This window comes from Leptinotarsa decemlineata, unplaced genomic scaffold (assembly GCF_025532065.1).
Source record: "Leptinotarsa decemlineata unplaced genomic scaffold, Ldec_3_MD MMD2_tig00026282_RagTag_RagTag, whole genome shotgun sequence".
In the NCBI taxonomy this organism is placed as follows: domain Eukaryota; kingdom Metazoa; phylum Arthropoda; class Insecta; order Coleoptera; family Chrysomelidae; genus Leptinotarsa; species Leptinotarsa decemlineata.
The window spans coordinates 18551815-18573823 of NW_027412668.1; the positions used below are offsets into that span (position 1 = coordinate 18551815).

Consider the following 22009-nt stretch of genomic DNA (forward strand, 5'->3'; position numbering starts at 1 on the left):
CAAGGGTCAATCAAAATTTCAACTCAATTGTGATGATAATTCAAAGTGTACTCACGCTTTTCCTTATCCTAGTTTCTTATTCTATTCTTCTTTGTTTTTTCTTTTTCGTTGTGGCTTCTGGTTGCTTGGTGTGGCGGGATGAAATCCTACTTCATGAGCTCTGGCTACAGCAAGATGAGCAGCGTTCGACGACTTACGCGTGTTTCCTGGAGTGATTTCTTCACAACGGATGGGCAACGGCGACGACTTATGCGGGTTTCTTGTTGCTGAAGAGACCGTCCTGTCCACTGGGGTTGGTGCTTGTTCTTCTTCTTGTCGAAAGTCTGGAGACTACCGCTGTTTGGATGTCAGCGTTTCTCAAGATCCTACCGACTGCGCCAATTTGTTATGTGGTTCACACTGAATTTATATTTTTAAAAACAAACTTTATTGAATATAATTATTTACAATAAAGTATAAAATGTTACAAAAATGATTCAAGATTTCGACGAACTTGGATAGTCGCGAAGTGATTCAAGAATGAGGCGTCCTCTTGTTTTCCCATATTTATAGGATCAGGAACTGCTGATGTAGATATGCGTTTCTTCGAATGTTCTAGAAAAACCTTGGAAATGTGCTGAATATGCTGAGTCATTTCCTGGGTAACTGCGTAGTGGCTGATGCAATATTTGTTTATTATGGTGCAATCCTTGGACAAAGGGTGCATTGATTTTTCTAATATAACATACATGAAAACAACAACACAATGAAAATAACAAAACACGCACTTTTCTATATCTGATATCACTTCGGTTCTTTTTGTAGTTAGGTACTTTTTTAACACCAATGTTCTTCTTGCACAAACCTCTCGTCACTTTATAAAATGTGACTTGAGAAATTTGGCACTCCGGAACATTTTGGGCGAGAACTAAATAGAGTAATTAAAAGTACATTCAATTCATATCTAGATGGTGCTACTAGTTTAAACTCTCAAAAAATGTTACTCAAGGACTTTTTGCATAGAGCCCTTCAATTGATCTCTTCTAATTATATTCCATTTACAACAGGTATCATGTTTATTGAACTTTGAAATGCACTTAAAATTGTCTATAGGGACACTTTCTATCACAATCTTTTTTCAGAATCATTGAAAATTATTTACACGTCACAGAACTATCTCAATAAGAAGTTGGAATAAGGTAACAGAAAAGATGGGTCGACTGAGCCAAACCCTGGAACATATTCGAGAAACCAAGCGGAGCACAAACAAATTACAAATACGAATTATTAGTTAACTAATATGTAATAACTAACTAATATTGTATGTCATGGGCGGCCTGGTATAATTTTTTCAAAACTAATTTTATTTTTCACAAACCTACAAGATTTTTTTTATTAGTAGTAAAGGGTGATGCCAGAGTAATGTCTTTTATCTCAATTGTTCTGATTAACTCCGTATAGACAATATACCATACTCGTAGATCATGCATAGATCATATACAAACTGGAAGAAAAGCTTTATAAAAACAACTGCATTTACTTACACGAAAAAAAGTGCATTCAAAACAACTACTTTCATATAAACTTATAACTCTTCCGTGACATAAAGTCGTAATGTTATGAATGTTTAATTTTGGAATATTATCTAGAATGAGGTGCTCATGAGGTCAAAAGACAAGTGTCTTATGTCGAAACTTTGAAGTCCGCCATTGAGGATGACAGTGTTCCATGTAGATAAAATTTTATTTCGTAACTTTTTCATATATTATATTGTGTAGCGTTCCTATGTATGATGTTTGATTCAATTCCTGATGTTTGGAGTACAAACTGAAAAGCGGTTTTCGTATAATTCGTTTTTATGAGAAAGCAGTTGTTTTTAAAAATCCAAAATCTTTATTTCGTTTGTGTTCATCCTAACGATTAACATTAATGCATGCGGAGAAATCGTTGTTTATACATTTACACTGGTTGTTAATTTAATTTGGATCATAAAACTGTTCACATCTTTGGAAAATTCAAAATACTAATCAGTATGCACCCTCCGTTGCGAGAGAATTCAGTCAATTATATCAACTTATTAATTTCAAATGTTTATCTTATTTTGAATTGATGATGTTTGCGACTTATCGCCTCATTACCAAATTGCTTAATAGTAGACTTGTTTAGAAGTTTCTAAAAGTGATTCTAAATTGGCAATTAGTTTTTGTAACAGTTTCTTCTATATCTTTCAGTTTGTGTATCTGTAGTTTGTTCTACCTATAAAACGGTGATAATGTCAGTGCAAGCAGTGACTTCTGAGGAACGCCAGTACTAAGTTTTAGAGCTTATGGAAGGTCTATAATCTATAACAACGGTCGGCAACAGGCGGGCCTCGAAAAGTGGAACATCGGACCGCCAAATATTGTAATGTGTTATACAGGGCTTTTCATGATGAGCGTTAATTAGCCGTTTCTGGCAGACTATTCAACGGATCAACCTGAAAATTCCACAGTATGCATAAGTCAATATGACCTACACCCCTAAAATATTTTAGACGAAGCGGCGTTGTCGCTTCTACTATAAAGTAGCGGCTTCTTTGATTTTCCAAATGGAACACCCCGTATATAATATCATATTATGATTCATTATCACTTTGTCAACAAATTCATATACTATTTCCCTATACCTATATATTACCGTTTAGAAGATATAAATTAATTTCGATATTTTTTTAACCAAACATGAACTTTTATAAATGCTGATAATCTTGAACTCTCTTGCACTAAAACGATCAAATTTGAAATGGAGTGGAGTGATACTATGAGGATCTTCACTCCGAGTCATATTTTCATTTGCCTCATACAGGGTCTTTAAAAAATGCAGATACTTTGATCTCATGAAAAAATGAGTGGAACTCAATTTTTTCAAATGGAACACCCTGTATATTTCAACATTTTTGAGCTCTACATCCAATTTCAGATCAACTTTGTTCAGATAATACTATTTCTATTTTGAACCGTTTTCGAGATAAACTGTTTCAAACGGAAACTGACGTGGTTTTCCTGCTCTTTTTTTTGAATTCATCACTTATTTTGGATATTCAACATTTTTTTTATACTTATATAAAACTAAGTTTAAAAACTCCATTTTTTGTGAACTTTGCCTCATCTGTCCATATGATATTGTCAAGGAAATGTTCATCCTCTTGAGTCTTGACAAGTAACCATTCAAAGAATTCCACTCTACGAGGTAAATCAGTCTCTTTCAAATGTTGGACACAGTAGAACTTATAGGGATGCCATTTATGCTTATTAAGAATTCGACAAATTGTCACGAAGGGTACACCTATCTCCCTTTCAGCTTCGTGCAGAAAAGCATTTTGAAATGCATGAAAGTATCCCAAAACTGTTATACCATTGTCAACATCATCCACTTTAGTCTTCTTACGAATGATTTTTGGACGGAAGGTTCCATTCAACCTACAGTTTTTTAGTAGTCGATTTATCACATTATTATTCGGCTTCGGAAGATGTGGATATCTTTCATGAAATACTCGGCATGTTCTACTTGCAATTCTATTGCACTCACTATAAATTATTAATAAATTCAAGAAATCTTCATTACTGTAACCTAATCTTGACATTATTCTATTATAATTGGTAGCTATCACAATTAGTCAAAACCACCAACGAAAGTCTGACGTTAAATAATTGGTTTATTTATTTTTCCAAAGCGCACTATTAAAAAATATTAATGTGTACTGTTGTACGTTAGAGACCAATACCTCAATGTATACAAATTGTAACTTTTTCTAAGGTAGGTACATACCAATTTCGAATTGACTGATCTGAGACAGTTAAAAAACTGGATCAAAAAGAAATATTACTAAGTATAAAAAAAATGTTGAATATCCAAAATAAGTGATGAATTCAAAAAAACGAGCAAGAAAACCACGTCAGTTTCCGTTTGAAACAGTTTATCTCGAAAACGGTTCAAAATAGAAATAGTATTATCTGAACAAAGTTAATCTAAAATTGGATGTAGAGCTTAAACATGTTGAAATATACAGGGTGTTCCATTTGAAAAAATTGAGTTCCACTCATTTTTTCATGAGATCAAAGTATCTGCATTTTTTGAAGACCCTGTATGAGGCAAATGAAAATATGACTCGGAGTGAAGATCCTCATAGTATCACTCCACTCCATTTCAAATTTGATCGTTTTAGTGCAAGAGAGTTTAAGATTATCAGCATTTATAAAAGTTCATGTTTGGTAAAAAAAAATATCGAAATTAATTTATATCTTCTAAACGGTAATAGATAGGTTTAGGGAAATATTATATGAATTTGTTGACAAAGTGATAATGAATCATAATATGATATTATATACGGGGTGTTCTACTTTATAGTAGAAGCGACAACGCCGCTTCGTCTGAAATATTTTAGGCGTGTAGGTCATATTGATTTATGCATACTGTGAAATTTTCAGGTTGATCCGTTAAATAGTTTGTCAGAAACGGCTAATTAACGCTCATCATGAAAAACCCTGTATACCAAGTATAAAAATTAATACGCAGATAAGGTTTACTATACCTTTATTAATTGAAGTAATTTTTTTAAGCCACACAGAATTCAACTAAGTATGTAATTATTTCAAGTTGCCTAGTCAACCTGTTTTACAAGTACCTACAACTGATATGGTTTTATTAGTTTCCTATCTACCCTGTGTGTATGTGTGTTTGTGCATGCTTGCCACTATTTTGTTTTGTGATTTTTCGAATTTTCATAATATTTTCGGACTTATGATAATATGGATTCTGAAAAGGATTATGGATTCTAAAAGTGGACAGTGAAAATACGATTTTTCCGGCAGAATGGACTGAACAATATTGTTTTACGCTGCCCCAAGCGGTTCCAGTTTGCCTTATATGCAATAAAACTGTCGCTATTGGTAAGAGCGGTAATTTGAAGTGACACTACGAAACAACTCATCAACAATTTGGCAGTAAGGCTCGTAAAGAAAAACTTTAATCTCAGTTCTCACAAAAAAAACACAAAATGACTAGTTCGTTGCATAAGCGAGCAAAAAAAAATCCACAGAAGCAGCGCTACGTGTGTGCTGGACGCTTAATAAACAGCAGATGGTGAGATGGTGAAAAAATGTGTGTTAGAAGTAGTCACGGCACATTTAGAAGAAAAAAGATGTCGCTGCATTTCAAAGTATTCCATTATCGGCGAGAAGTAATACATGAAAAACGGAAAGTTTTGCTGCTGATGTTAAAAACACTCTTCTTGAACTTCTGTAAAAGGCACCTTGCCACGCTATAGCACTTGATGAATCATGTGACATTGTTGATGATGAACAAATGTCTATTTTCGTAAGATTTCTTGATATTGAGTGTCAGATTCTCAGGGAAGAGTTGCTAGCAAGATTGCCGTTGAAAGGTTACTCTCAAGGAGAAGATTTATTCAAGGTCATTGATGAATTTATTACTAAATCTGACATTAGTTAAGATAAAATGGTGTCGTCGCTTTCAACTGACGGGGCCACAGCAATAATTGGCAAAGAAAAAGGTGTAATAAAGAAAATCAGGGATAAAAACTCGGGTCTAATATCGTATCACTACATGATTCACCAGGCAGCCTTTTGTGGAAAAATTAGTGCTATACTGAAAGAAGTGATGGACAGCTTGGTCAAGTTGATTAATTTTATGAGATCTCATTCGGCTCTTCAGCACCGACATTTCAAGGAGTTTCGATTTGACAGCGTATTCTGTCTTAACTGCAACACGACAAAATGTTCGTTGGCTAAGTAAAGGTCAAGTTATTGAAAGTTTCTGGCTGATTAAAGAAGAAGTAACAACCAGCAGCAGAATGGACACATGTGGCTGCCAAAGGCAATTGATTTGCAAGAAGATGTGTTTTTGCAAATATATAAAACGGTATTCACTGAAGAATTTTGGACCAAACATGTTCGAGAAAAATAAAAATTGAAAGAAACTATATAGCTATAAATTTGGCCACTATGTTTGGCTCGACATATGTATGTCCAACAAATTTCTCAAAGATTAAAGATGAAAAGATGAAAAACAAATATCGGTCGAGATATTTGTTCCTCTCGAGAACTAAACTGTAAAAAACTGGCTCAAGACCGTCGGTGTAATTTCTCACATTAATGATTGGTTTTGTGTTTTATTATTTAGAATTTGATTTGAAACCAAAATAATACACTTGATTTTTATCAGTTGTTTTTCACCTAAAACAACTTGCCGACCCTTGCTCTATAACATTTATTTATAGTAACCTCTATGTTTTGGGCACAAATACCGGAAAAATTATATTTTTAAATTGGCGAACACGACTAAAGTTTAATAAAATCCGCGCTTATTTCATAAATTGGCGAATGCGCCAATGTACAGATTGGACGGACACTATCTTACCTAATTCACTATAGCAATAGCACAGATTCCGCATATGAAATCTTAACTTATCGCGTAGGCACCATTTATCAAATTCCAAAAAAAATACACGAAAAACAAAGAGCACCAGCTTAATATTAATTGACTTCGACGCTAACTACTGGACAGTTGGCTAGTTTCTAACGATAGAAACGGGTTTGCATTTGTTTTTGGAACGGAGTTGACATGTGCGTGATGTTTCACGCGTTCGGCGTTTGATTTTCACATTTCACCAGTCGATTTTCCCGAGGTTTTCCTCGCAAACCTTCACCCGGCTCGGCCCTTCACCTCACTGAAAGGTTGTTTTCGGTTTATCCGCGTTGCGTACTCGTAGTGACGCCGACATCAATATAGGCAAGCGCCAAGACGGCGATCCAGTCGAGTTTCGAGGTTTTTTTCGTGGGGTCGATGTTTTTGTATTGATAGTGCCCCGATAACCGGTAAGATTTCTCTTATCACGCTACATAACTTCAGTCGACTGTGTACAAGTCGTTCGCGTGATATTGAAATCGATATTATTATTTGGTTTGTGAAAAACCCGGCAAATTGTATTTACAGGTTCACACTGTCGTGGAACTCGAATTGCGTTATATTTAGAAGCAACAACATATTGTTTTTCAGGGAGGTGCGCAAGCACTGTAAGAAAATCCTTATGACGCTCTGGGAACGGTGTCTGTAAGAAAGTGATGATTTACAGGTGGTATTCTCACGAGCAATTGGAGTCAAAAATGGATTATTCTGTATTCACACTTTTTTCTGTAATATAAAAATTAGTGAAGTTAAAATATTTCAAAAATGTCTGGCAAACTTCAGTGTAGTACAAATGTAATAATCAAATCACTCTGTTAACGGAGGGTAATGATGCCAGCTGAATGATGTACAGATTATATTTTTTGATAAAACTCTCGAAAAACATGTACTTGTACAAACAGGACACATTCAAAACTGTCACAATCACACCATATTAAAAAATAAATAAATCAGTGATATTCCTCGATCTATAATTTTCTGGTCATCGCTCCATTTATATATACCGGGTGGCGAAAATTTAATTGCACACCATTGATATCTCTGTAACGATAGAAGATATGATGTTGGTTAAATTGGGCAAAAATGTCCTTTTCAGAATGCGATGAAATAATGTTGAAAAATCTAGGCAGGTTATAATATCAAGTAATATATAGGGTCTTCCAACAGGGACTTCCGGGTCATTGATAACGGCCATCTTGTTGAAGCTACTTCTGTAAAATTAGTTGTCATTTATTCAGTCTGTTTTGCCAAATCACCATGGATAGATATAGCAACAGGTGCAAATGATAAAATTGTTTTACTGGTCGCCATAATCGTCTTACCCAGAGTAGGACGATTATGGAGAGTTCACTGGTTCGGTAAACGGTCGACCAACACCCGTACGTCGACGAAACGCAAGATTTGCCGAAAACATCGCTGCTGTCTGTGAGAGTGTGTCGTAGAATCCCAGGCGATTTCGCGTCGCGCACAAGAACTTGGCCTTTCGCAGATCACGGCGAATTTTGCGCCGTGACTTGGGCCTGCACTCGTATTAAATTCAACTGGCCCTGAAACTGAAGGTAGACGACCATATACAACAATGTGTGTTCGCCGAATGGACTCTGGAACAGTTGGCAACTGACCTTAATTTTCATCGAAAAATCATTTTCAGCGATGAGTAGTCCGGTCAATTTAGACCTGAAAATAGTAATGAAATAACGAAAATTGGGACAGAGTTTAATTTTGGTGAAGACATTTGTTTACCATAAAAAATAAAAATTTAAAAGTCCAATCTGTCCCATGAGCGCTTCAAAAGTTATTCGGGGTCAAAGGTCAAAAATTTTAGGTTTTTTGAGTTTTTCTCGAAAACCGTAAGTTTTATCAAAAAAATACCTCAGACCAAAGTTGTAGATCTCAAAATTCTCTACAAAAATGGTTCTCATAATTTTTTTCTGTGAGTATCACCGTTCCTGAGATATCGCAATTGTAAAAGTCACGTTCTATGTAATATGCACCCGTTTCCACACCACCTGTGAGGTAGTGTACTCGGCGCGTTTTTTTCAACGTGGTTTCCCCAGTAGACCTATTCCACGAATCGTTATTACGTAATTTTTAGTCACAATGCTTATTTATTGTCAAACACACAAGATTGAATATCTTCTCGAACGATCGCTGCCGCAGCTTTCAAAATTTTCCTCCATTTTTCTTTTTTATCCAAGTTTTTATTATTAGACCAGACTTGACTTAAAATGTCTTGGTCTACAAAACAAATAAATGTTAATTCCCGGATTTCTCTGTAATAATAATTCTACTACCAACTTCAATCGTACTTTTAGAATTCGGTTATCTAAAGCTACATTTTAACAAACACTATTTAATTCATCTAACGAAAACTGGCAGTCGTTACTATTTTCCAAAAATTCATAAATTTCCTCCATCGCAGAGTTAGCAGCCTCACTTTGTGGACGCCCAATTTTACTGCCAGTATTAGGTCTTAGAAAAGACTTGTAACGATTAACGGTATTTAGCATCAGCAGCTACTAAATCATATTCAAATTTGATACGATCAACGACAGCTTTTAATAAGTCATCAGAACGATCTTTAGCTAATTTCAAAATAGTTTCTTTAAATTTGAGTGTAGAAACTTTGTAATTTTTTTTTCGAGGACTCTGCGGTTTTTTTCTCAGCCTGTTCATCTGCTTCATCGACACAAAATAAGCAGTTTTCTTTAAAACTAAAGCTGGATTCATTTACTCATGCTCTAGTACGAGGTGGATTTACTTCTGAAGTACTGGCCTGTTCATCTTCACGTTGTATTTTTGCTGCGGCAATCCACGTGGATTGTAACGGATTTTAGACCTCTTAAATATTCAGTAAACTCGCTTCTCGCATCATTTGCATCGATTAAAGTTTGCGTTCCACGATTAACCACAACAGTTTCACCTTCAGTCAACAGCTTAGAGCAAATAAAGCAAAATCGCGACATTTTTTTTTCAAATATTAATCACTGAAAGCTCTTATAGTAGACGCTTCTAATATATACGTATATTAATTCGAACAGAACGTTTAACACTAAAAGAAGCAAGCACATGAACGACGCCACATGAACAATAGAATAGGTAGTCAGATGTTATATTCAAGGCCATACGGGTAGAGGGGATTTTCGAAGGGACTTTAAATGTATATTTTCTGAATTTAATATATAATACATACATAAAAGAGACACAAACAGGCATTTTTACTTCCTTAAGTACCTGAATGTGTATATACGTGGCTAATGTGTGCATATTATATAAAACGTGACTTTTACAATTGCGATATCTCAGGAACGGTGATAGTTACAGAAAAAATTTTGGAACCATTTTTGTAGAGAATTTTGAGGTCTACAACTTTGGTCTGAGGTATTTTTTTGATAAAACTTACGGTTTTCGAGAAAAACTCAAAAACCTGAAATTTTGACCTTTGACCCCGAATAACTTTTGAAGTGCTCATGGGACAGATTGGGACTTTCAAATTTTCATTTTTTATGGTAAAATAAAGGTCTTCACCAAAATTTAGCTCTGTCGCAATTTTTGTTAATTCAATATTGTAAAATGACCGGACTAGAGGTGCATTTCTGAATAAATTTGTACGTGAACAAACAAAATTGTCGAATTTAGGATGATAGCAATCCATATGAGATCGAAGAGCGTCCAATGAATTTCGAAAAAGGAACTATTTGATGTGGATTTTGGGCTTGCGGCCTTATGGGTCCGAATTTCTTTGAGAACGACGTTGGTTAGGCCATCACTGTCAACGGCGAGCACGATAGATCGATGATTACCAACATCTTTTGGCTTGATGATCTGGACACCAACGACATGTGTTATCAACACACACAGCTCATGCCACAGCTCATGTTTTGTGTTGGTGATGTCTCGAAAATTTGTTGTCGCAACGTTTTTTTTTTATTTTTTATGTCTAATGTCATGTCTAATGGTTTTTAAAATAGTATTATCATTAACACGAAAAAAACTACTTTTCGAGCCCTGCAGAAGAATTTAATTGAATTCGAAACGTCGGCAACAATACAATTGTTTTTTTTAAGAAAAAATTGATTCTGTTACCCAACCAACCCCTTTTTCTGAAAAATTAGTAGATCACTAAAGTAGTTATTGGATATTATGTATGAGCGATTTGAGGGCATGGTCATCTCACGTGTAGGTGATGTGAACTTCGATACTTTTTCTTGTCGGTTTTTTTGAGATCGCAGGTGTATGCCAATAAGCCACAAACCACAGCGGTCCTCAAAGCCAACATAACCCATGCCATTGGTCAAATTCAGCCTGATTCAGCGCCAGAGTCATGGGATATTGGATGTTTCGGATGCGCTTCACCCAGAGAAGCCGTAGTGGGCGTTTGAACGATGTTATATTCCACACATAATGGCATCAAAAGGTCTTTATTGAAAATTTCGATGATATTTCATAAACAATTTTTTTTATTTGAATTCAAAGATAGGAAGCGCTTAATGAAAGTCCCTACACAATCAACACTAGTTTAGAGCAAGGTAAATTTCCGAACTGTATGAAATTAGGATTTATCCAGCCTTTGTATAAGATTCGAAAGAAAAACAAGATTAAACATTACGGACCTCCAGGTTTTTTCATCGATTTTTGTAGCCACTGTTATAACAAATTCATCTATGTATTACAATACAAATCTGTATTCAAAAAAATAAAGTTGATGATGAAATCTAATGAACGAAATGTCACAATGCAAATTGGTTTATAACAAACTAGTTGTTGCCCGCGGTTTCGCCCGCGTAGAATTTGGTAGTTGTAGTACTAATTAGAACTATGTCGCTGTATCGCTGCTATTCCAATGTTTTGACAGAATTAGAATCAACGAACTTGGTCGTGCGCAGCGTTATAGATCAGTGCTTTCAAAAAATTGTTCCACAGCGCCATCTAGTGGCGAGTTACGGAAAAATTGATAGCCTAAAAACTTTCTCTATGAAAAATTACTTATATATGTCAAGTTTCATCACGATCGGTTGAGCGATGTAGAAGTTTATCACTTACCAACCAACTAACCAACAAACATCCATTTTTATATATTAGACTAGTATTATGTTGCTGTATCGCTGCTGTTCCAATGTTTTGACAGAATCAGAATCTGCGCAGCGTGCGCAGCGTTATAGAACAGTGATTTCAAAAAAATCGTTCTACAGCGCCATCTAGTGGCGAGTTACAGAAAAATTGATAGCCTAAAAACCTTCTCTATGAAAAATTACTTATATATGTCAAGTTTCATCACGATCGGTTGGGCGATGTAGAAGTTTATCACTTACCAACCAACCAACCAACCAACTAACAAACATCGATTTTTATATATTAGAAGATATGTGACAGTATTGCAAGTGTCTCTACCTTTTTTTATATCATTCTAAATTGAGGCGAAGAACCCAAATAGGAAATTCAACACCATCCACTATTCCCACAGTAGATTCCAGCTTAATATCATCAAGGCGTCTGGTACTGATGAAGTGCCAGTCATCGTACTTAAAAAGTGCGCCAATGAACTCGCACCAGTATTTTGCAGATTTTTCAGCCTGTCTTACAACGAAGGTGTTTTTCCTTCATGTTGGAAGATTGCTCGTGTTCCTAAAAAGGGGTAGAAAAATCTTCCAAAGAACTATAGAACAGTTGCTTTGCTATCAGTGATATCAAAAATCATGGACGAAGCCGTAACCACCATATCCTTCGATATCTGGAAGGCTTTATCATCTCTTGCGATCATCAATATGACTTTCGGAAACAAAGAACAAATGGCGACCTTCTATCGTATGTCACCCATATTTGGAATAACGCAATCGAGAGACATGGAGAGTCAAGAGCTGTTGCGATTGATATTTCTAAGGCCTTTGACTGTGTGTGGCATGAGGGTTTGTTGACCTAACTTCGATGCTATGTCTTGTCAGATCACTTTTGTGTGTGACTCTCCAGCTTCCTGAAAAAACATTCCCTGCAAGTGGCTGTCGATGTCTCTCGAAAACTTTTACCATTAACGCCAACCCTCTTTATATTGTATATCGACGACTTATTGGAAAAAACGAAGAATTCAATATATTGTTTTGCTGACTACAGTACACTTGTCTCCTCATTCCACTTGGATTCCAGGATATCGGCTGTGGATGCACATTTCACCGGCAGCAGTAGGTTGCAAATCTTAAAGAGGATCTAGAGGTGATTTCAAATTGGGGCGATAGTAACCAGGTTCAATTCAATGCCACGAAAACCCAGGGATCGGTTTTCTCTAAAAGATAAATGTCTGCGAATCGGATATAATAGTGTCAGGACAGACAGTTCCGCTTTCTGCTTCGATAAATTTGTTGGGGGTTGAAATGAACACCAATATGTCACTGGAATTGCAAAAGCTGGGAGCAACTTTTGATGTTTTATGAAGCTTAAATCAGACCTTCTCTGCAGTAGAGGTCTCATGTATGGAGCTCCGCCACTAGGCATACCCTGAAGATGTTGGATTCTATCCAGAAAAGAGCCATCCGCGTGATTGAAGACGCGAACGTCACTTGCAACCTTGATATTTTGGAACATCGAAGGAAGGTTGGAGATTTGTCCCTCTTCTATAGATACTTTCACGGGAAGTGAAAGTGGCACATTTGATTCCAGCAAGAGCGGAGCATATCAGAAATTCGCAAAGGACTGTGGCCGCTCATCATTTTGAGGTTCCAATTCAAACTTCACTGTTCAAGAACTCTTTCATTTGAAGAACTGCGTTTATGTGGAAGAAACTTCCTGAGAACGTTTTTCCAAATGAAATTAATCTCCAGCGATTCAAATCCAACGTGAATTCCTACTTTCACACAAGCACCGCTCTTAGAGCCCCTTAAGGATGTTCCTGTAGTGCTTGTGTTTTATCCATAAAAAAATAAATCTAATTTTTGGCGAATATTTCAACCAACAACCACTGATTTCCTCGATCTGATAAAGGATTATTCTAGTTCCCCAAAATAGAAATTCAACCGACCTTGTAAGACTTACCGTTATCGAGATAGCAATAGTGGGATCAACTAAAAAAACGGTCCGTATAATTCACTTCCGGATGACATCCAAGAGGTAAAATCGTATATATCCTTCAAATCCAATGTGAAAAAATGGTTAAGGTGTACGGACATAAATATTCGATGTTTTGATAGATCTTGAATTATTTTTTCAACCCAGTTATCAAACTGGCAGATACAACAAACTTACCCTGATTGGGCATACATGTACGAGACAAATTATTCGTATAATCACTACTTGATTTGACAATACAGGTAATCAATAAGACGAAGATAAAAATGTTAGTGAAACGAATAAAGGCAATATATTGGTTCAAAGTGTATTCTTCAAAATTATTATTTTTTAAAAATTTCAACTTAGTTAAATGTTTTACATGTATTTGTTCTCATTTATGTGTATTTCATTTTCTGAATTTTATTATTTCTATTTCATTTTTCATTTCAGATGGCTGATGTGATAGTCGACGTCGACAGCAAAAACCCCAAGGAACTTCTCGCTCAGGGCGTTAGGGCCTTCGTCCTCCAAGATTTCAACTCTGCTGTGACCGCTTTGAGTAAAGCCAGTGAACTTATGGTAGCTGAGCATGGTGATGATCTTCATGAATCGCTTGGTGATGTATACCTGTATTATGGAAAAGCTCTACTTGGATTGTCTAGAGAAGAAAATGAAGCACTAGGTAAATAACAGTACTGTTAAACCATAGTAAAAATCAACCAGTAAGTCCACTCCCACTACTTTCATTCATAAATTCACAAAGTTCTCGGCGACCTCGAAACGAAGTGCGAAGCCAATTTCGTTCTTTTACCATAGGCGTGCTCTCATATAAAAACGATATTAAAGGATATTGTAGAAGATTTTGTAGTAAATTACTTATAACCAACTACAAAAACTAAAAACAATAATAAAAAACAGCGAATAAACTAAACACAATATCAATTTCCGACCGTTTATTATAACTAATCCGATGCCCGTAGACCGTCGAATCCTTCGATACTACAGCACTGGTAAGATAGCCTACTGGTTGTATTATTATACTGTGGTTGAACCTTTGATTTTTTAATATTTGTTTAATTTGGTCATTATAAGAACACATCCTTGTAATGAATCCAATTGGATGTCTTAACTTCAATAACATTTTATAAATTGTAGAAAACATCGTAAAATTTCAAGAATACCTAGAACCACTAAAAGAAAATGATATTTCATCCAGGTTAGGTTAGGATAGGTTATGCTGACTTCTAAGAAAATTTTCAAAAATTTCACAAGTAGGGAGGATGGATCATTGAACATTCTCAGCGGAATTCAGATACAAAATATTGTATGAATGATTAAAAAATGCTTTATGGGTATTTACTGACGTTACTACAAATGTTTATTGAACAATTTCAAAATAGGAATCTCTCTCGACTTCTCGTTTGAAATTGAAAGTTTAGTACATTCATACCAGTTAAGAAGCATGTTTTGAAAACAAAAAAAAAGTGGCAACATAAAAATTATTAAAGAAAATAGAAAATTTTGTGTTTATTATATGAAAATTATATTAAAGTGGATTCAAGTTTGGAGGGATAAAATAGCAGGTTGATTTTAGGGGATAAAATGGTTTTCCACTGCAGCCAGACTTGCTGAGAAAAGTTGAATACATGAATTGTAGGAAATATCAAGTTCTACGATTTTTGTATGAATCGTTTCTCCATTATAACCTGAAATTAAAAAAAAATGGAAATACCGATGTTTTTTCGTTTTTTACTTTTTCTTTTACAAAAATAATTTTTCAAATTGAAAGAGGTATATTTTTAGAATAGATTAATTTTTGAAAAAGAAAGTTTTGGCTTTCTACTTCTTCATCTTCATATAAAAAAAGAAGCTTCCTTACTTTGCTTCCTTTCTTTCTTTGGAAGATTCCCACATTTTTTTTATATGAAGATGGAGAAGTAGAAACCCAAAAACTTTCTTTCTCAACAATAATTTATTTGTCACGTTGGAAAATTACTTTTTTGTATTCCTAATATTCTGTGATTTTTTTAACCGAAATATTCTGTCAAATCTACAAAAAATACCTCATTTTCAACCTGAGGTACACATATTCTGAAAATAGATTATTTCAAAATTAACCTGATATTAAATACTCGATAAAACAATTATTTTTGCATATATTTGCAATCTCATATTGCAACAACAATTGCTTGCCATTCCTTCATTTAAATTTTACATTATCTATCGAGTTTTTTTCAATTATTTATATTTTGTGAAAATTTTTTCTATAATTTTGTTACTTTTCTTTCATACTACCTGAACGAAAATTCAGCCAGAAAAATATTTTGAAAAAAACTGTTTTCAGAACATGGATATTTTTTCAATCAAAAGAGGTATATTTTTAGGAGAGATTAATTTTTTGGAAAAGGAAGGTTTTGGATTTCTACTTTTCCATCTTCATACAAAAAAAATGTAGGAATCTTGCAAACAATTGACTCTATACAAAGATGTGTACATCTTGCAAAAAAGTAACTTTCGCACAAACACTGGAAAAAAATCCTCTCGAAACTCAACTTTCATATAAACAATAACATCGCGGGTTGCGGTGCACTTTTGATCTAACCTAACCTAACTTAACATCGAAATAAAATGTTGTACTGACTATTTGAATTTGAGAAAATAAGAATATGATATAAACAAAAAAAGTGAGTTTCTACAAAATATCTTGAAAAACAATTTATTTTCTAAGAGAAAACAATCAAAAAGAATAAGTGGATATTAAAAATTTTCTTTAATAATGTCAGGAACTGTTCATACAATAGTTATAGATCTTCATATTACCTACAGTTTTTTTAGTCAACTTTTCACGATAGGAGGTTTAGCTTCGCTGGAAATCATGAAGAACCATTTTCCACCCTTAAAATTCATTCAATTTCATCCCCAAGTACTTTGGATCAACTCTAATTTATTTTTACTGTAATGACACACTCAGCATAACAAATTAAAACACGGTTTGGTGCAATTTGTCAAATAGGCTGAGGGTTTGATTTTTTCCAGGTTTGTAAAACCACCTCCTCTTTAGGTTGCTTGCTCAAAGCAGAAAATGTCTCACTCATTCCAGATGGGTTCCATCTCTGTTGAAGGTTTGTCTCTCTATAAGGGCAACCTTGAGCTTATTCTCTTCCTACGACTAGCGAATTCGTGGATAATTTTCATACTTACCTTCAAATCATGCACGCACTCTGGGAGAGACCCCTCATCAAGTTCTTGATCAAAAAGGCTGCTGAACACAAGGTCTGTTGTGTCATGTTGAGAACAGAAATCATTTTTTTTTCCAGACATCTGATTCGAAGTTCTGATTCTTCTTCAAGTGAATTTTTAGAGGCATTCCATACTTGGCAATCACACTACTCAAAAGCGTTTCCTAAAGAGCTCTCTCAAGTTCACAATCAGGTACTCCTTATTAAAACTGGTAGTACAAAATGTGCTAGTGAAACTGCTTGATGCATGATCTATGTAATATTCTCTGATAATTGAGTAATCTTGAAGGCATATTGAGTCCCATTCGAGCTGATATATCTTCACCGGTTGACCGTACTTTCAGATCTGCCACTTTTCCCCTATCATATTGAAGACTGTTCTGCACTGCCTGAGGACATGAAGTGGCTTGAAAAATATTTTCTACAAAGTCCATTTCTTTAATTTTCATTTGTCAAGACACATCTCTGGTTTGAAATATGTTCGTCAAAAGTATTTCCCAAGATGAACGAAGTATGGCTTCCTAATTTTGAAGCACCAATTCGATTAGATGTTCAAATGTTGCAGGTGTGATGCATAATCTGAAAGGCATAAACTAAAAATGATATAATCCGTTACTTTTAGATAAAACTCCAACTTGAAAAAGCATCAGCATTCAGTGTCAATAGTGAAATAACCTGGGTGGTCATTCGAAAACCAAGTTGGAGGTACGGTGAGAGCAAAGTAAGCAACTCATCAAACTATGGTAGTTAACTATGCGCTAGTTTCTTCTTCTTTCCAATATCATATGCAACCTAAATCTCGTCATTAATGCCCCTTTTTGAAAATGTAGAATCATTTAGGCTGTCCTTTTAAGTCCTACGACATTTGTCAAATATTTCTTGTTCCTTCAGAGCTTTAATTTTTAAACTCGTGGGCAAGTCTTACTATTTTTCAATATCGGCTCAGATTTTCTGCTGAATCAGGTGACATACATCTAACTGAGCTGATCTTGCAAGCTTATCATTGGGTTTACTTGAAGTGTAAATTGAAGCTCACAGCTTCACCAAAGATAGCATCATCAAAGATGAAAAATAAATTATTGCAGTTTCCATTAATGTCTTAGGAAAAATAGGGTTCTGTTTTTTTTAAATTAACATATCAAACTTTTCTTTCCTTCAGGTGATGCAGTGCCAAGAAATAACGACGAAGAATCTGATGAGGATGGCGATGGAGGTGATGAACCAGAAGAAGATGGCGAGGAAAACGATGAGGCCTCAGAAAATGTGGAAACTGAAGAAAATGGCATTGCTAAAGAAAGTGCAGTGGCAACAGAGAATGAAAAAATGGACATTGCAGAGGAAAGTAGCAAAAAAACTGAAGTAAAAGAGGGTGCTACTGAAGTTGCAACTAATGGAACATTTGAGGTTGAAGCTTCAGGTAAGAGTTAATAATCTGTTGGTAATCAAAATCTGCACCTATAAAAATTTGAACCTGTAGGAGCATGATATACTAAGTAATAATACTGAATGCTTTCTTGGAATATCTCTTTCCACAAACAAATTATTTTATTCATTATTCTATTATTATTTGCGGTAATCTCGCAAAAATTAAACTGTTGCTTCCTATAAACTTACTGATATCCCTTGACCTTCGAACAACCAAAGTAGTTGTTATGTCATGTCAGGGAAGCTTCCTGCTTGTCTCATTCGATTGATGAATTGGTTTTTGTTGGATCTTGATTGTATGATATATTTGCAAACATAGATTTTCATCGCTGCAATTGGTTGAATTCCTTTAATTATATTTTAGAAAGGGGCATATTTTTTAAACGGTTTTATTTAGTTTGCCCTGTTTGTTTGGGTCAATTTTAGAAATTGAAGTTTGATACCCCTTCCTGTTGACAAATTGCTTTGATATTTGGTACACACATTTAGTTTTGATGACAATACAATTTAATGAATTCTGTATCATTGGAAATCAAAGATGGCCACAGCTACAAAATGGCGGATTACATATTTCTTCACAACTACATTAATATGGGTATCAAATGACAGGACTTGACTAGTACTTTGTAAGTACACTATAAAAAAGATGCAAATCCAATATACAGAGTGCAACAGACTGTTTACTCTGGAAGTCACATTTTGGAAATGACATCTGACTTTATACCTCCAACTGTCAAATACACTGCCTTATAAAGTACTGTTCCCGAGTAGGGAGTACTGGATCCTCCGGGAGAAGGAAATATGAAGAGCAGATAGTTGTTGGTTCACAGATGGATCAAAAACACCTTCCTGTTCTGATGCTGGTGTTTTCAGTCGCAGACCCAGGACAGATATCAACCTGCCTAGGAACCTATGCGACTGTATTTCAAGCGAAAATTGACGCTATTGAATTGTGTGCGGAGAGATTAGAAGAATCCAACCTCATACATAAGTCAATAATAATATTCTCGGACAGTCAAGCGCCGTTGGAAGCTCTTTGCTCCTACTGAGCAACGACTAAATTGGTAGCAAATTGCCAAAAATGACTCTCCTCGATAGAAATACTTAACAGATTGTCGTTGGTCTGGATTCCTGGCCATACTGGCCTGAAAGGCAATGAGGCTGCTGACTCCCTTGCGAAGGAGTGTGCCCTTAATCAGCTCAATTGGACCAGAACCTGTCATAGGCATCGCTTTAGGCTTTGTTAAACACACATTGAACGCCTGGATGGCAAGAAGATTTATGGACTCCTGGCAGAATATTCCAGGATTGGCTCACTCCAAGGCGTTTACTTCCCCTTTGAAGCTTGATACCAAACAGTTGTTAGATTACAGTAGGAATAAACTACGATATCTAACAGGCCTTCTTACAGGTCACTGTCATTTGAATCATCATATGCATAGACTTGGACTGACGGAAGAGAGTGTGTGTCGCCTCTGTTTGGAAAATGATGAAACAGCAGAGCACATACTTTGTGCCTGCCCTGCTGGTGACCGAATCAGGTTTTTAGAGTTTGGCAGAGCCATACTCTTATCATCTGACCTGAAAGACCACTCACCATACAAAGTAAACGGCTTCGCTGAGAAGCTGGGTTTATTTGGTCGAGTGTGAATAGGTGTGAGCCACAATAAACCCTTGCGGGTTGCGGTGGAGGTCACTTTCGACCTAACCTAACCTATAATCTGGAGAAATGCTATATCATCAATTCCAAAGGTTCAAAACTCAAAAAACGTATTAATCTGGAGACCTGTCAACAGGTTTACAGTATGTATAAAAAAGGGATGTTAAATGCAACCTTATATTATACAAAGAAAAATAATGTGATTAGTTTTGTTTACAAATTTCTCTTTGTTGCTCTCCTGATCAGAATATACTGGCGAAAGACTTACTCCCAGAGCTCCAGTATTGTGTGAGACAAGACCTTGTTATCCTAGACCTGAGTATGCCTATTTCCATGGAGAAATGGTCATGAGACGATTGTGGGGTCTGGTCTTGCTGTGTGTGTATGTTTATGCAACTGGCTTGCTCTATCTCATAAATATTCTCCTGATTTATTTATTGTGAGAAGCAAATATCAAACAACAATAGAAAAAGCATGTGCTATATCTATATATAAGGTCGACAAATATGATTGTGTTAGTAATGATATACTCATATCAGATAAATAATTTTCCAAATTTTTCAAACACTTAAAAAGAGATTGATAACATTTCTCAACAAAAATCGTATAATAACAGAAAGTCATTTAGCTTCATAGATGATAATTCAAATATTAAATGTTGAGTTCTTAATCCCATTGAAAAAACATTGATAGCTTTCGATAGATTGGAAAATCATTTTTCTAGATATTGTCAAGGCTCTTGTCATAGTTTGCCATAGCAAGATCTTAGAAAAACTGAATTGATACAGGATACGAGAATCAATGCTGTCACTGATCCAGGACTATTCTACACAAAAAAATGAAAAAAGACCAACCGATGAGCAGAAGTGAAAGTTGCAACTCCTCAAGGTCCTATATTTAGGCCAGGCTTGTTTTTAATGAACATCAATAAGGTATATCAACAAATTCAATGAACATCTCATCTTTTATGCTGATGACACTGCTATTCTTGTTAAGAGAGATCCACGATAAAGCAATTGTTCTGAACCTATCCCTGAGTTGATGAAGCAGTTCTTCTCTTAACTTCTCGGATGGTCCCTCTATGAAAGTTTTCCGTGTGTGTTCCTGGGTATATTTTCCCAGTACTCTTCATTTTTCTTCTAGACCCACTTCCCAGTCTGGTTCTGTACCTTAGCTGGTTCAAGGCAGGCCTATAAAGGAGTCGATGATCCATGTCAGCACACTCATCAGCTTTTTCATTGCGTGATACCTAAGTTTCCTGGTACCCAGTATAGAGTCAATCTATTTCTATTTGTCAGATTACTCAGTTCTTGATGGCCTGGATGACTATTGAATCTCAATTAGAGAGAACAAAATCTAGGCTGACAGGCTATAGTACCAAACGTTTCGTTTGCTACTGCGGTAGATATCTTCAGTGGTGCATACGGTGACTTCGAGATACTACCTTCGTCATCGCAGTCAATGAATGATACACTGAAGATGTCTACCGCAGTAGCGAATAAAACGTTTGGTCATATGCGTTCCATTCGACGACGACTTGTCAGTCTGGATTTTGTTCCCTCTCATCGTGACTCTGGCCATAAAAGCCTGTAATTTTATGGAATTCTTAGTTAAAAAATAATTTTTTCCAGGTTCCTCTGGGCCTTCTGGCGATTCTGAAAATAAAACCGAAAATGATGAAGAACCAACGGACCTGCAGGTAGCTTGGGAAGTTTTGGAGTTGGCAAAGAAAATTTTTGAAAAGATGGGAGATAATGGCAAGAAACATCTTGCTGAAACTCTTACGGTTCTGGGTGAAATTTCACTAGAAAGCGAAAATTTTGAGGCGGCCATTAATGACATAAAAGATGGTTTGCATATTCAAACAGAAATATTTGAAAAAGATAGTCGTACTGTAGCAGAAACTTACTATAAGTTGGGCATAGCCTATTCCACTAATTCTCAAATCGAGGAAGCCATTGCAAATTTCAAAAATTCTTTGGTGTATCTGCAGCACAGGATTGAAAATTTGGAAAAGAAAGAAGATAAAAAAGATGGTATAAAAGAGGAAATTGAAGAAATAAAAAGTCTTATCCCTGATATTGAAGAAAAAATTGCGGATATGAAGACCTACAAAGATGAGGTATGTCAATGTGATATAAGAACAACTATTAAAAACTTTGTCAGCAAACCAACATTCAGTTCGATTAGTGACAATACAGTC

At 35.5% G+C, this 22009-nt stretch overlaps 3 protein-coding genes across 6 annotated transcripts in view; 1 reads left to right on the plus strand and 2 right to left on the minus strand.

The window, feature by feature from the left end:
• The window catches only part of LOC111505094 (uncharacterized), a 71417-nt gene extending 64473 nt beyond the window's left edge, over positions 1-6944 (minus strand). For 2 of the 4 annotated variants that reach the window (XM_023159847.2, XM_074179960.1), the window contains exon 1: positions 6397-6917. Coding sequence is in view for 1 of the 4 variants with exons in the window: in XM_074179961.1 (XP_074036062.1) it covers positions 6397-6430 (34 nt within the window). In the remaining 3 variants the exon portion in view is untranslated. Of the gene's footprint in view, positions 1-6396 lie in introns of all 4 variants that reach the window. The other 2 variants (XM_074179962.1, XM_074179961.1) reach the window with 2 other exon arrangements.
• LOC111505089 (uncharacterized) overlaps positions 1-22009 on the minus strand; it is a 312186-nt gene that overhangs the window by 190527 nt on the left and 99650 nt on the right. The window lies entirely within an intron of this gene.
• Positions 1-22009, plus strand: part of Nasp (Nuclear autoantigenic sperm protein) — a 92168-nt gene that overhangs the window by 69276 nt on the left and 883 nt on the right. The window contains exons 2-4 of the mRNA XM_023159844.2: positions 13933-14164; positions 17881-18138; positions 21438-21928. Of these exons, the coding sequence (XP_023015612.2) occupies positions 13933-14164; positions 17881-18138; positions 21438-21928 (981 nt within the window). The remainder of the gene's footprint in view (positions 1-13932; positions 14165-17880; positions 18139-21437; positions 21929-22009) is intronic.